We start from the raw sequence: 15,988 nt of genomic DNA, 5'->3' as shown, positions 1-15,988 counted from the left end.
CAAACTAGTTATTCATAGTCTATCTGCTGTGCCACTGCTTAGCATATTGGAAGTTAAAAGAGGGAGGGAAAGAGATAATTGTGTGTCAAATCTGAGAGTGCACATGGTCCAAGTATTTATTCATTTACTTATTTAAAGCATTTTTGCCAATTCCCACCATGTCTTGCAAAGATTGTTAGTAAGATTGTTAGTAAGACAAGTCTTTGCTCTTAGGCTTACAATCTGACACAGAAGGAAGAAGGAACAGGGAGAGAGGACAAGGGAAGCAAACTCAGGGACGAATTCTTAAGCTTACACTTCTTACAACTAGCTAGGATCCCAAGTTTGCAGGGGGGCAGACCAAAAACAGCCAATTTTTCCACAGAGATGATGGAATTGTACTGCTTCTCTTTTCTCCCTCTGCCCTGCAGCCTGATAAAAAGTAGATAGAATAAACTTGTTGCTTTGCCTTGGCTGAAGCTGACCATACTGCTGCCCAGGAGGACTCCCCTGTGTGAGTGCCTGAGGGCCCTGCTCTTGCCACTTACCATCTGGCCTGGGGCGGGGCCTGGGGCCTCATAAGGACTGCGTGCTGCTTGCTGCCTGCTGCCCAGGAGGACTCCCCTGTGTGAGTGCCTGAGGGCCCTGCTCCTTCCTGCCACTTACCATCTGGCCTGGGGCGGGGCCTGGGGCCTCATAAGGACTGCGTGCTGGTTGCTGCCTGCTGCCCAGGAGGACTCCCCCGAGTGAGTGCCTGAGGGCCCTGCTCCTTCCTGCCACTTACCATCTGGCCTGGGGCGGGGCCTGGGGCCTCATAAGGACTGCGTGCGGCTTGCTGCCTGCTGCCCAGGAAGACTCCCCTGAGTGAGTCCCTGAGGGCCCTGCTCCTGCCACTTACCACCTGGCCCAGGGCAGGGCCTGACAGGCCTCACCAGGACAGTTGTTACTGCCAGGGGGGCACAGAGTGTTTTTAGAGTGTTTTTAAAATGTTTTTAAAATTTTTCTTTTGGATTTTTTGTATGTGGCAGGTGGGGGTGGGATTGATGTTTGGTTGGGCCTGGGGAATTTTTTTATTTTTATTTTGATGTTTTTGTAATTTTTACATTATTATTTTTTGTTTGTTTGTATTGTTTTATTGGTTTTGTTTGTTTGTTTAAGGTGTTATTTTGTTCTTAGGGGGAGGGGTCAGGGCTGCCGGGGAGTGGGCCCCAGCCCACAAAATGGCTGGGGCATGTTCCACAGGGGGGGATGCACTGGGACAACCGATCTCAGTGATCATGGGTAGGAGGAGGAGTTACGCTAAGACTAGACCACGTCATTACAGAGGGGGCAGGTTTAGTCGTTGTCTGAGGACTATTCCTGCCTCCGGGTCTGGTCCTGACCGGATGGATACTAGAATCAGCAAGGGATACCCACATGACCTGAAGGTGCTGCTGTGCAATGCCAGGTCAATGATTCATAAGACCACTGCCATCCATGACTTGATCATGGATGGAGGACTTGACCTGGCATGTGTAACAGAGACTTGGTTGGATGAAGCAGATGGGCCTGTCCTTGCCGCTGCTTGTCCACCAGGTTTCTCTTACGCACAGCAACCCAGGTCATGTGGGCGGGGAGGGGGGGTTGCAGTGATTTTTAGGAAGTCATTAGTTTGCACCAGGCGTCCTATTGGGAAGACCCAGTTTTCCGAGTGCATGTTCTGGAAGTTGGGCAATAGGGGCAGTACAGGATTCCTTTTGGTGTACCGACCTCCCCGCTGCACCAAGGATTCCCTGCCCGAGCTGCTTCAGGTCGTGGCGGATGTTCTCCTGGAGACACCTAGCTTGGTCGTCCTAGGGGATTTTAACATCCATGCCGACACGACCTTACAAGGGGCCGCTCGGGACTTCGTGGAAAGCATGGCCTCCATGGGGCTGTCCCTGAATAAGTCTGGCCCAACCCATAGCTGCGGACATGCCTTGGACCTGGTGTTTACCTCTATGGATGTTGGTGATCTGACACTAAGTAAAAGCGAAACGAAAGTGCCATGGTCAGATCACTTCCTGGTGCAACTGGACTTCTCTGCGACCCATCCCCTCTGCAGGGAGGTGGGACCAATTCGGATGGTCCGCCCCCGCCACTTAATGGATCCAAATGGTTTCCAGAGAGTGGTAGGGGATGCTTTATCCCATGTTGATGGCCTTTCAGCTGATTCCCTGGTGGCCCGCTGGAATGTGGAGTTAACCAGGGCTATTGACTGTTTGGCTCCGAAGCGCCCTCTCCGATTGCATGGAGCCCGGACAGCCCCGTGGTTTTCCACGGATCTGAGGGCAATGAAACAATCGTTGAGACGGCTAGAGCGCCGGTGGCGGATAACTCATTCCGAATCTGACCGGACACAGGTTAGAGCTCAACGTCGAGCCTACCAAGTGGCGATAGCGACGGCGAAGAAGAATTTCTTCGCCGCCTCTATTGCATCTGCAGAAAACAGCAGCAGGAGACTTTTTCAGGTGGTTCACAATTTAGCAGAACCACCTGCAACATCGGGGCCCAGTACGGGCCACATGTTCTCCTGCAATGATTTTGCAAAGTTTTTTGCAGATAAAATCGCTCAGATTCGGGAAGAAGTAGACTCCACCGTGGGAGCAGGGCCGGGGCGGGAGAGTGCTAGAGTTCTGTCTAGTCAAGTTGAGTGGGATCAATTCCAATCTGTTACCTCCGAGGATGTGGACAGGCTGCTTGGACGAGTGAAACCAACCACCTGTCTCCTGGATCCTTGCCCATCCTGGCTTATAAAAGCTAGCCGGGAAGGACTGGGCGATGGGCTTCGTGGGGTGGTGAATGCTTCCCTCCGTGAGGGAGCCTTCCCAGACCCGCTGAAAGAGGCGGTTATTAAACCGCTTCTTAAAAAACCATCTTTAGATGCGGCCACGATGGCCAACTATCGCCCAGTCTCAAATCTTCCATTCTTGGGCAAGGTGGTTGAGCGAGCGGTTGCCGAACAACTCCAGGCACGCCTGGAAGAAGCGGACCATTTGGATCCCTTCCAGTCGGGATTCAGGCCTCATCATGGGACTGAAACTGCCTTGGTCGCACTGGTTGATGATCTCCGGCGGGCTAGGGACAAAGGTGAGAGCTGTTTCCTAGTTCTGCTGGATCTCTCAGCGGCGTTTGATACCATCGACCATAACATCCTTCTGGACCGTCTTGAGGGGCTGGGAGCTGGGGGCACTGTCATACAGTGGTTCCGCTCCTTCCTCCTGGGCCGTGTTCAGAAAGTGGTGGTGGGGGATGAGTGTTCAGACCCCTGGGCTCTCACTTGTGGGGTGCCTCAGGGTTCTGTCCTCTCCCCCATGCTTTTCAACATTTACATGCAGCCGCTGGGAGAGATCATCAGGAGGTTTGGGCTGGGTGTTCATCAGTATGCGGATGATACCCAGCTCTACCTCTCTTTTAAATCAGAACCAGTGAGGGCGGTGAAGGTCCTGTGTGAGTGTCTGGAGGCGGTTGGAGGATGGATGGCGGCTAACAGATTGAGGTTGAATCCTGACAAGACAGAAGTACTGTTTTTGGGGGACAGGAGGCGGGCAGGTGTGGAGGATTCCCTGGTCCTGAATGGGGTAACTGTGCCCCTGAAGGACCAGGTGCGCAGCCTGGGAGTCATTTTGGACTCACAGCTGTCCATGGAGGCACAGGTCAAATCTGTGTCCAGGGCAGCTGTTTACCAGCTCCATCTGGTACGTAGGCTGAGACCCTATCTGCCTGCGGACTGTCTCGCCAGAGTGGTGCATGCTCTGGTTATCTCCCGCTTGGACTACTGCAATACGCTCTACGTGGGGCTACCTTTGAAGGTGACTCGGAAACTACAACTAATCCAGAATGCAGCAGCTAGACTGGTGACTGGGGGCGGCCGCCGAGACCATATAACACCGGTCTTGAAAGACCTACATTGGCTCCCAGTACGTTTCCGAGCACAATTCAAAGTGTTGGTGCTGACCTTTAAAGCCCTAAACGGCCTCGGTCCAGTATACCTGAAGGAGCGTCTCCACCCCCATCATTCTGCCCGGACACTGAGGTCCAGTGCCGAGGGCCTTCTGGCGGTTCCCTCATTGCGAGAAGCAAAGCTACAGGGAACCAGGCAGAGGGCCTTCTCGGTAGTGGCGCCCGCCCTGTGGAACGCCCTTCCAGCAGATGTCAAAGAGATAAACAACTACCTGACATTCAGAAGACATCTTAAGGCAGCCCTGTTCAGGGAAGTTTTTAATGTGTGATATTTTACTGTATTTTTGGTTTTTATGGAAGCCGCCCAGAGTGGCTGGGGAGGCCCAGCCAGATGGGCGGGGTATAAATAATAAATTATTATTATTATTATTATTATTATTATTATACTAATGGCTGCTTTTTAACCATCAAATGGGAACATTAATTACCACCTTCCTATGGTTGTCATGAAGATTAGTGGAACAAGGATTGCAGCCTTTACATGCTGTAATAGGAACAGTAACAATTTCCGCCAGTGAGTGGCTTATTGTGGAACACTGAAGTGAGCTAATGCGCTAGATTTAAAGGCAGCACACCAGTCTTAGACTGATAACTGTGGCTCTGCCTCACTGTAAACTTTCAGGGCAGGTGTTCAGTTGCCTCACTCTCTTGCTAATCTATGAGTTATCTATTTTGTTTACCTGGATTGTTATGTTCAAGTGCATTTGTTGCTCTCATCCAGTATGCCTCCCTCCAAGTCCTGTGTGTTGACTCGATTTTAACCCCTTTATTATTGCCATCTGTTTATTTAGCCAGAAATCCTGTGCATGAACCCCTTTCTCAATATGGTTAATGATCTATACAAAAGTGTGTAACTTCTGGACAGGAAGGAAGTTCAATGGCCGGGATCAAAATATGTTCATGTACATGGGCGGGATTGATAGGGTACCCTGTCCCTTGGCATGAGAGGGGAGTTTCTGTTATAGGAAGGATGAGCCATTCCTCCCAATTTCAGGATCCTAGTCCAGAGAGACAAGGTTAGAGAAGCTGCCATTCATGGCAACACTGAAGTTTCACATTTTGTGTGGAATTGTCCATTCTTGTAAATTGTTTGGGTCCCAGAGTGCTATGTAAAGAGTGCCGTGTTCAGAAACAGGTTGCATTTCATTGACAAACGAAATGCAGGGGGTGGTATATAGAATTACATTCTTTGGATTATAAACAAATTTGTTTTACTTTAGTCCATGAATGCTTATGTCAAAATAAATATGTGTTGCTCACACTGCGGCTTGTACTGCAAGAGACTAATGTGGCTGTCCCCTCTGGAAATCTGCTGCTTTCTGAAATGTGGGTATGAAGTAAGTGCTAGAATTTGGTAATGATCAAACTTTTCTAAGTCTCCCTGAACTGAACATTCCCATAGAGAGCAGGTGTTTGGGACCTTCCACCAGCCATTCAGTACAAGCCCAAGCTGCCAACATGTCTGTGAGGAAATGAAAAATCATAGCCATTATCCTGGTAACCCTGGCAAGCTTTGCTTGTGCTGACTAGCTGAAAGCGGTGCCTCAGAACCATCCCCTGTGGGCATGATCACTCCAGTCATAGTGGGATGAAGAGTGCAAAGGGATTTTTGTAAGTAGGGCAGCAACTAGAAGTTGTGACAGAGTAGTAAGTTAAGAACTCTCAAGTTCTTGAATACTGGAAGTCTCTTGTTTCTCTGCCATTTGCAGATTATTTTTTTTGCAAAACGGAGTACTAAAAATTTTTATTCATAGAAGCTGAGATCCAGAAGGAGATTGTGAGTGCAGAAATTCAGGCTCACAGTTTATAAGTAACTGTTTGTGACCCAAAATAATAACGGGACAGAAATTTCATATAATGTTTGAAATTCTCAAGAGTGGGGGGGGGGACGACTCAATCTGGCTTGCATTTAAATGTTCTTCTACCAAATCACACTTTCCAAAACAGTGTGAAAAACAAAATATAGCTGCCCTTCAAAATTCACACTTATCCAAATTTTGCAGTGCAGTTCTCCAACCAAAATGCATATATTAGGGGAAAGTGTGCATAAAAGCAATTATATTGGTGAAAATAACATACAAATACTAGGGGGAATCACTTGCCAAAAATATGTGCATGAGTACTCAGTACGAAATGTGTTTATTGGAGAAAGTCATACTAAAATGCTGAATAATTTTCATGAGGTTTTTTATTTTATTTTAATTTTAATCACAAAACTTGCTGTAGAAATGTGGAGAATAAATTTAAGATTGGGAAAATAAGAAACTGAGAACTGAAACTGACAGATCCACCCCTACTCAAGAATATTAATTTTGCTTCCATTTTTCTTTCTCTTTAAGAAAACTGCATCTTTCAATCACAGTTTCCCCAATCCAGAATACTTGCAACATACATTGGCTTGGTTCTTAGCCCATCTTGTGTGCTGCCATATTCTGTGTACCCAGCCTAGATGCTGTGGAGCTCTGCATTACCTGCTTAGCCCTTCTACTCAGAGAACACCTCGGTCACTACCCACTTTATCCATTGCACAATAATTTTAGGGTGGAATTCATTTCCATGGGCAGGTTATAGACAATCCCTGTTGTATGTGTGTGTGTGCTAGTGTTGTGTTTTTCTAATGATCCATTTTATGCAATCGGCCAATTAATTCCAGCCCAGCTGCACATGATATAATGTGTCCTGGTTTACTTATGTAATCCCTACAGTACCAAACAAGAACTAGGTTAGCGGAAGGGCCAGCACTGTCATAGTATGAAACACAAAAGGGAACCTCCTTTGGGCAATCCCTCAGCAGCTCTTCATCACTGGTTATGTAAATGCTGGGCAAGGTTTGCTCGTAATGAAAATTACTTCATCATGGGAAACAGCTGTGAGCTGTGAATTTCCCTGCAGCCAGTGAACTATTTTAAATTAAGAAAGAAAGAAAGAATGAGCTCTCAAGTATTTGTCTTGCTTGGCCTCTGGGTGGAGTGGTGGCTTACTGAGAAGAACTCATTTCCTAATAGCGAAGGGCTGCTACCTGGAAGTTTCCACCAAGATCAATGGTCTGTTGAATTGCCTTGTCTCCTTCTCTGCACGCAGGTTGGCATGTGGTGTTGGGTGTGGTTAAAGTTGCTTAATATTAGAACTAAACTGAACTCAAAGCATTGGAAGCAACTGGCTAGCTTTCTGCGTCTGAGAAAGGCCTAAGGAGAGAATCACCAGCAGATGCAGGTGTGCTCACTCTCGCTCTCCATTTTCTTTTAGAGATGTGGAACCTACGGCTCTCCAAATGTTGGACTCCAAGTCCCATCAGTCCCCAGCCAGTATGGCCAATGAACTGGGATGATGGGAGCTAGAGTCCTACAACAACTGGAGGACCACAGCTTCTCCATCTGTTTTTTTACATGGCAACAGCAGACTCTCTACCCACGCCAGAGTTCATTTCATATACAGAATTATTGACCATAATTCTCATGCTACATATGCATTGATTTTCAAACAAATTTTGAATTTCTTTCCAGTTCTTACAAGACTGCACCTACAATTCACAGCATGGCTATAAGCATAATGTGGGAATGGCTTCAACTGATCTTTCCCATAGTCATGGCAGTAGGCTGAACTGTTTCAGGATCCTTTTAGATACATCCTCGTCTGAGTTAGGGATAGTCATTCTTTCCACAAAATGACTGTGCGCTGTTAGTAAGATTCCAAGAATGAAAATTAAAAACTGGGAGATGGATCTCAGACCTGGCTATTATTCAGTGGAGGTTTCTCTATCTTTTAAAAAAGTGGTACAAACAATAACTCTTGGATATTTTTCTCCTAGCCCCTGTACCCAAAAGATCCATGCAGAATGCAATAAATACTGCTATTCATATATTGCAAGAAGTTCAGGTGTCTTTCCCCCAGAAAGGGATACTGCATTTTTGATATTTATCACTGTACAAAATAAAATTCTCCGGCCAGTATGTCCACCACAATTGTTACTGCAGGTGTAGGATGTGGCGATTGCATGTAAGTAGTAGTCAACGAGGCCCTATTAGATATGACATGCGTTAACCATAGTAACACAAACTACAAACTCCATTTCATGTCTGTACCATTCTAGGAATTGTTTAAAGTCTTTAATTTTACTTCTTTGTAGCATTATTTTATGAGGAAATGTGATGAGATGAACAGAGCTACCTTTTCCACACTGCAACAGTACATTGTCTTTGAAATACATCTGTTGCCATGCTGTTTTTTAGTTCTTTTGAAGAAGGTGCGCTCCCCCCCACCAGCCCCCGAGTGCTGAACCCATATGCCATGGTTTAAAAGAGGGTAAAAGTGCAGCTATCCCCCACTCACCTCCAATCAATTACAGATCAGGACTGCGCACTGGAAGATAGATTTGACTTTTAACAATAAAGATAAAATCCAAGGTTGGAAAGACCCCTATAGCAAGCTCAGTTCAGTGAAAGCAAGGAAGTGTGAGATTTCTCAGAATGAATTATCATTTCCATCGCACATAGCAGCTTCCTTTTTTGGAAAGAAAGAAAAAACAAACAAGTTACCAATCATGGACATTTTAAAAGCTCTGGCCATCGCCGCCCCCGTGTCTGAGATTCTGACGATTGCTACTTGAAAGGGACTTTTCCAACTTTACCTAGAAAAGAGCTAGCCAGAAACACAACACTTGTGGTAAGCCAGCTTCCGTCAGTGGCCTAATTCAGTTGGTCTGTTTAAAGAGAGGAAGCTGCTGCTGTGACGGGAAGAGGGAGCTGACGGCACCACCAGGCTTGTAGGAGGGCCAAAGCAGACAGTGCATAACAGCATTGGTATGTGGGACACCAGTAGGAAAGGGGTGTGCCTGTGGAGGCAAGGAAACAGACCAAACATAAAGGCTCAAGATTATGGCTCACTTAATGCATGCAAAAAGGAGGTGGGGGGAGCCATGGTAACTTAACATGTTGCTTGCAAGACCAGACACCTTAAGGGCTTTGTTGAACTTTTAACAGAAACCTGCTTGTCAAGCTTACTCCTTGGACACACCACCTCCAAAATTAAAATATCCTGTTCTTATTTTAATGCCACCATCATTGCAGAGGTCTCTGGAGGGGATATGTTGATTTAAAATGTATTGTAACTTTTGAATGTTTTTTTAATAAAAAACAAACAATCCTCCGAAATGGGTATGATTTGATAGTGAGATGAAGGAGAGGGGAGAAGCAGGTTAAGGTGCACTCTGATATATAGGCTGTAGAATTCTTTGGCCCGCAAAATGAGCTGCTTTGAATGCATGTTTCAGGTTCATTTCTTATGTCTCCTGAAAACATCAATATAACCTCACGCAGGGAATTGAGAAGCAAAGCTGGTGCGCCATCTTGCAGAAACATGTCAGCTGCTACTAATCCACTTGATTTGCTGCTTGTTGGGTTATGACCAAGATCTGTGAAACAAGGGTGTCAAGTTATTTGCCAAAAATATTTGTTTTGTATGTCTCTCAGCAACAGAAACTATTATCTGCCCCCCCTTTCCTCCCACCCTGAAGGTGTACCTGTTCCATTTTACTACGTATGGAGTTCACAGCTTTTGATATTTCTTTGAAGACCAAAGTAATCGGTGTAGGGTTTCTGAAAACCAGATTTGCTGAATGTGTCAGGAGTGTGGTGCTTGGGGTGGCACCATATTTCTACGGTGGTAACCACTCACTCACTCTAGCTCCCTCCCCTTCTTTTGTTGTTAAATACAGCCCATGGTTTATAACTACCACCCAGTCACAAATACCCATTTCTTGGGTAAGCTGGTAGGAAGAGTGATGACCGAGAGAGAATATATGGGTTATATCCAACAAAATTCTACTTAGAAATAAACCCATAGAAAGCAATGTATTTAAGTTAGTCATGTTCATTAACTAAACCCATTAGTCTATGGCACACAAACTTGTATGTATAGTCAGTATCTCCATACTATTCTTCTATTGTTCTATTCTATGATTTAAGAAGGTATCATGACTCTGGGAGGAGGAGGAGGAGGAGTATGGAGTGGTGTTTGCATAAAATGTTATATATGTGCTTTATTGCTTTTAGTCCTATTTAACTACAGTGGAACCTTGTGTTACGTACCATCCCCCTTGTGAATGCTGCAGGTTATGAGCTCCGCTAACCTGGAAGTAGATGCTCCCAGTTGCAAACTTTACCCTGGGATGTGAGCGGAAGTCACATGCCGGCATTGCAGCAAAAGCAGCAGCAGGCTCCATTACCAAAAGCGCGCCTCATGTTATGAGCAGTTTTGGGTTACAAATGGACCTCCAGAATGGATTAAGTTTGTAACCGGAGGTACCACTGTACCTTGACTGATTCCCACAAATCACAGCAAGCTGCTGACCCAGTTTTAATGAGCAGCCCCTTATTTCTATTGTACAGTCGTACCTTGTTTTGCGACCACGATCTGTTCCAGAGCCCCAGGTACTAGCCGAAAAGGATGCAGGGCAGAGTGCCGTGTCTGCGCACGTGCGCGGAGTGGTTTGCACTTCTGCGAATTTGCGAAGTGCGATTTAGTGCTTCTGCGCATGCGTGAGCGACAAACCCGGAAGTAACCCATTCCGGTACTTCCGGGTTTGCCACGGACGTTCGCCGAAGCGGATGCTAGACAAGGCGGACGTTCACGGAGGTATTACTGTACTGAAACCCTTGTTCCCCATGTGCACAAACCACTAAGTGGAGATATGCATGCAAGTAAGTTATCCATACAGAAATGTTTTGTGATGTATATCCTCAGCAGCTGACAAGGGAGCTAATGTGGGTCATTGTCTTAGGTTTCATAGCCAGCTGGGATTAACAGTCGTAGATTTGTGATAAAACCAGCCAGTTGCCAAGCACCCCTGCTCCCATTTACTGCTTTGAGTAGGTTAAAGGGCAAATCCAGTAACAGCGAAGAATACGTAAGGTTCGGCAGGTGTACTGCTTGCCTCATGCTGGGGTGAGGGGCCAAGCAAGTCACCTCTCCTAATGTTCTTTGGTATGCCTTTAAAAAATCCAGTTGAGAATCTCTTCTCTGGTTACTGGAGGTTTTTCCCTCATGCATTTTCAATTCTCATTACAAAGGAAAATGATTTGAGACTCTGTCAGGTGAATAGCAAAGGCAGTGGGAGGGGGGTTGTGTTGGTAGGACTGCATTCTCCTTTTGTCCATCACTGAAGGATTTGTTTTATAGTTTTTATAGTTTTTAAACTTAGGGCAGGAGAAACAAGTTGGTCTGTTCAGAGTTCAGACAGTTGTGCATTGTGCTCTATGGAGTAACATGAGGTTTATAAGGTAGGGGAAATAGCTGATCAGGTTTTATGGGTTTGTGCTATATAGAAGATAGAGGGCCTATCCTACATGGGTTTTGTGATTTGGGTATTACAAATTTGTCTGTGGGGCCTGCCCTCAGGGACAAGACACTCTGGGGGCCGTGTTGGAGAATTTATGGCAGTTTACAAAAGGGACAAGGCCATATGAAAGGTTGTGACAAACATGCTCACACTGTTGCCAGCTGCTGACCATAATGGGACCTATCTATGGCTTTGCTATACCGTTAAACCCATGGGGAAGAAGAAGAAGAAATGTTTTCATGGAAGGGGACTGTGGCAGTTTAGTAGGTATGGACAGGGATCCCACAAGGGATTCCAGAAACTTAAGTCGCAGGAGCTTGGATTAGACGACCCTTAGGATCCCTTACAACTCTACAACTCTATTATTCTTTTAGTTATGTTTCTGATAAAATGCTAGCACTCGATTACAAGAATGCTGCAAAACAAGTTCAAAAATGGTAACAATGGTTCTGAGAAGATCTTGTGATCTATTCATCTGCAGTGAGAACTTTGATTCACCCATCACTATTACAAGCATATGCCTGTTAAAAATAGAAGTTAGATTGTAAATTCATTGGAAGAGGGCAACATAATTTGCTTTCTTTTTTGAGGTGCTCTAAAGCACTATCTACATTGATGGTGCAGCTGCATAAATGGTAATAGGACTGAACTGTTAGTTCTGAATTTCTGTTTTTACTTGTTTCTGGTTTTCCATTTAATATAATGACATTTTACTTTTTAATGGTACTTTTAATGCCACATAGAGGCAACTAGCACAGCAGTGCTATGGTCACCATGTTTTTGCTTGTGTGCCTTCCAGATGCATGACTGGCTACTAGAAAGCAGGACGCTAGACTTTATGAACTTTCAGTCTGATCCAATTGGTACATGTGTATATGTACACTCAAAGGCACTAGAACCTCAGAATAATAAAATATTGGTTCCTAAAGCAAGAACTGGTTTTTGAAAGGTCACCTATCAATTTCAAGTGTGGTTCTGTGGAGCATGAAGGTGAATGCCAGATTCCTCTCCTCAGGTTGTATCCAATGCTGCTATTTTCCTCACACAACAGACACCAGCTTGCGCAACAGAACTTCACCTCCTTTCCTGCAGCTCCTTTCCCCTCTCCCCCAAATGCACCGTCAAAATCTGTTCCACAGGATTGGAGGATCCTCAGCAGCAGATTTGGGGCAGAGGAAGAGGAAGTCCTGTTGCGTGAGTGGAGTACCACTTGCCTAACCTAGAGATGCTCCACTGACTAAATGGAAATAGCTAGAACTTGGCAATTGTCATAGCGTGTGGTTGAAATTGATTGTTACAATAGATAAAACTTGGCTATCGGACTAGTTTTGTCCCAGGTTTCATATGAGGTAGTATTAAAGTGCATCTGCTTACACCCAGGCTTTCTTGCTTCCTCCTCCTCGTCTGAACTTCAGCATTAAAGATATGCCTCCAACGTGGGAGGGGAGAGAAATCAAACAGTAGCACTGAATGGCTGTCAGTACTAGCCTTTAATGAATTGAGAAACTTTTGTCTGCTACGCACCCTTTCTCTTCCCTTTCTGCTCCCACAGTACTTAGGGGCTTTTCTTTTTGCCAGTTTTCCTTCCCTTTTTCTTTTGCATCACTAGCTGTATACATCAGTACAGAAGCATGCAACATCACATTTATAGAGTTGATTTACCTGTAAGCAATTAGCTGTGGAACCCCCAAATATGTAATCAAAACAGGTTCTAGAACTGGGGGTGGGGAGGGTTTCAACATTAGATTTAGCATTCACTTATTACTCGCTCCTCTGGATTCTGTCAATAAGTGTTGGTATGTATGTTGATTTCACTAGAGGTTACTCCTCCACTTCCTCACCTTGGGGAGAAAGTAACAAGACCACCAGGAGATCTTAGGTTCTGCAAGGAACCCATATTCTGTAGGGAAGAACCAGCTTTCTAATGGATTCTCTCCTGCAGAACCAGGGAGTTTCAAATACACAAGGAATCTTCCAGTTCAGTTGTTCTTGTCTCATAAGGAAAGTTGCAACGGAAATCCCAAGACTTACTCCCCAAATCACCTGTAATAGATTTAAAGAGGCCAACTAGTGAGTAAAGTCGCCCCAAATATCTTGTGAAGGCATCTCATTATTTTAACTGAATACTTTGAAAGGATCACAGAACACATTACTATTATGAAAGTTAGCATTGTGAAGCTTTAGCCTTCTCCCATAATTTGGGGGATAAAATTGATTGGTAAACATACTGCTGATTAAAACATTTTTTAGGCACAGCCTATCCATCATATAGAAGTTACATGTGTTTTCTTTCTTTTTAGCTACTGTTGATTTTAGTGCTTTTAATATTTTTAATACCTGTTTTTAACTGTTTATAGATAATTTAAAATGTTTTATTTTCTATTGTTGTAAACTACATAGAGATTTTTGGAGGGTTTTACAATTAAGTACTGTTTAAGGTTTCATAAGACATATAAATGAGTATCTTGTTTTTCAAGTGTGGAGGGCTCAAGAAAACATTGTTACTAGATATGTAAATGGAAAAAATTAATGTGGGGAACATGTTACCTGTAATTCAAAAGCAGAAGCTACAACAAACAATCTCTTCTTGAATTGCTACAGTTAAGCATGGAATAACTTCACAGTTATGAGGTGTGAAGGAGTTCCTATATTGCATTGTTTTGTGACTTCTGAGCAATAGTCATTAAAATTATCTGAGATTAATTGGATTTATTTTTTTACACCAGCACATGAAATGCATCTTTAGTGATACAAAATTGTATTTTAGAACAACCTTTTGGAGCGTTACCCATATTCAAGTGAATTTACAGTGGCCAATATGCAATTGTGCCTTTGCCACGCATTTATGTCATTGTCATGCCTGAATTTCAGGAGAGAAATCTGGATTGGTTCCCTCGGATGCGTGCCATGTCGCTTGTGAGCAGTGATTCTGAAGGAGAACAGAATGAACTTAGAAACTTGCAAGAGAAGCTTGAATCTACCATGAAGCTGGTGTCCAATCTTTCTAATCAGCTGTCTGAGCTTAAAGAGCAGGTAAGAGACTTCCAGAAGATGCAGACAGGGTATCAGTTTACACAAAGCCTTTATGTTATCACAAATTTTGGAAAACCAGAAATGTCCTAGTCACATTTAATAAGTGTCACTGAATGGAAAACGTGAGGGTGGGAAAACCAACTGTTTGTGTTTTTAATGCAGCCTTCAATATACAAAATTATATTGGAGTTGGGAGAGAGTATGACAGACTCTCCCCCTGCCTTGATATGATGGGTAATAGGTAATACAGCAAGAAGCTTCAAAATTATTGGTATTCTTTGCTTGTTCTGCAGGGTTGGTGACAATGGTTGCTAAGTTAAAAGGCCAAACACACACATATCCTAGGTTACCATTCACCAGGCTTGTTTAAACTGGCCTAGCAAGAGGGGTTATTTGTTTTTTTCTGTGACGTGTTTTGTTCCACTGGGATTTTTAATTTCTTCTAGCTTAAAATTAGTCAGAGGGAAATTGACACATGCAAATACGCATGCTTCTGGTTCTTTATTTCTGGCAATGTGGCAACCCTCATTTCTATTCTCGTAGTACATCCCTAACTTACATATAACATGTAAAGATGCTAGCATCCTGCTCCTGCGCATGCCCTGTCTATCTGACACTACAAGACTTATTCTTTGCCTTTTAAACTTAAAAAAGTTTATGCCTTAATAATCTTTTAAAAACACACACACCATAGGATTAAGGGCTGAGTACAGTGGTACCTCGGGTTACATACGCTTCAGAGTACAGACTCCGCTAACCCAGAAATAGTGCTTCAGGTTAAGAACTTTGCTTCAAGATGAGAACAGAAATAGTGCTCCAGTGGTGCGGCGGCAGCAGGAGGCCCCATTAGCTAAAGTGGTGCTTCCGGTTAAGAACAGTTTCAGGTTAAGAACGGACCACTGGAATGAATTAAGTACTTAGCCTGAGGTACCACTGTAAAGGCATGGATCTCAGTGCAAATGCACTGTCCTCGGAATTCCTTTGGATACTGCACATCCTTTTGCCTCCTGCTTGTTCCTTATCAACCACAACATGCATTGCTGCACTTTGGATTTGTAGCCAGTATTTTAAAACATGTGACTGAAGTAATCCAGAATGGAATTTGATAGCAAGCTCAATGGGAGGCCCCTCTTCTCCTTCCCCACCTTTTGCTTCAACCTCACCAGCTAAAGCCCGAATATGCCTTAATGTTTAAAGCCTTCCACTTTTAACTTGCCCAGCTTTTAAACTTTGCCCTTGTGAAAATGAGAGAGAATGACATTAGCATTCAGAGGGCCTCTGCCCTGCTGAAGAAGAAGGGGAAACCAGGTTTATTAACAGGAGAGGACTCTTTGGAATTTCCCCTAAGTGCAGTCATTGAGTGTGCCCAGATCAAGTTGCAGCATGTACCAGTTGTGTGACCATACCAATACATCACTTTCTCATTAGGAACAACCCTTTCTAGAAAGAAGAGCTAACTGAGAGGCTGGTTTGAATCAAATAAGAGCAAGTTTCCCTTTCACAGCTGTCACCTCTAATTGGTTTCTAGAGACTAGAGCTGTCATTAATGCCAAAATTCAACAACTCCTTTTGAAACACTATTGAACTGCAACAAGTGGTGTAAACATTCCTGGCAAACTATTAAAAAAAAATACCACTGGCAATTTAATGAATACAAAG

General features: G+C 44.3%; 2 protein-coding genes across 16 annotated transcripts in view; one reads left to right on the top strand and one right to left on the bottom strand.

Moving 5' to 3' along the window:
- LOC128408442 (uncharacterized) overlaps nt 1-15,988 on the bottom strand; it is a 48,264-nt gene that overhangs the window by 12,988 nt on the left and 19,288 nt on the right. For 3 of the 8 annotated variants that reach the window (XR_008329080.1, XR_008329079.1, XR_008329078.1), the window contains exon 4: nt 8,290-9,370. The exons of 2 other annotated variants lie outside the window; for them this stretch is intronic. Coding sequence is in view for 1 of the 6 variants with exons in the window: in XM_053378139.1 (XP_053234114.1) it covers nt 13,251-13,339 (89 nt within the window). In the remaining 5 variants the exon portion in view is untranslated. Of the gene's footprint in view, nt 1-8,289; nt 9,371-12,767; nt 13,340-15,988 lie in introns of those variants that run through there. 3 more of the 8 variants (XR_008329083.1, XM_053378139.1, XR_008329081.1) reach the window with 2 other exon arrangements.
- Nucleotides 1-15,988, top strand: part of ITPR1 (inositol 1,4,5-trisphosphate receptor type 1) — a 213,411-nt gene that overhangs the window by 194,920 nt on the left and 2,503 nt on the right. For 7 of the 8 annotated variants that reach the window (XM_053378134.1, XM_053378132.1, XM_053378129.1 and 4 more), the window contains one exon: nt 14,168-14,329. In XM_053378134.1, the coding sequence (XP_053234109.1) occupies nt 14,168-14,329 (162 nt within the window). Of the gene's footprint in view, nt 1-14,167; nt 15,061-15,988 lie in introns of those variants that run through there. The other variant, XM_053378133.1, reaches the window with a different exon arrangement.

This window comes from Podarcis raffonei, chromosome 2 (assembly GCF_027172205.1).
Source record: "Podarcis raffonei isolate rPodRaf1 chromosome 2, rPodRaf1.pri, whole genome shotgun sequence".
Classification (NCBI taxonomy): Eukaryota; Metazoa; Chordata; class Lepidosauria; order Squamata; family Lacertidae; genus Podarcis; species Podarcis raffonei.
This window is presented reverse-complemented; position numbering and strand designations above follow the sequence as displayed.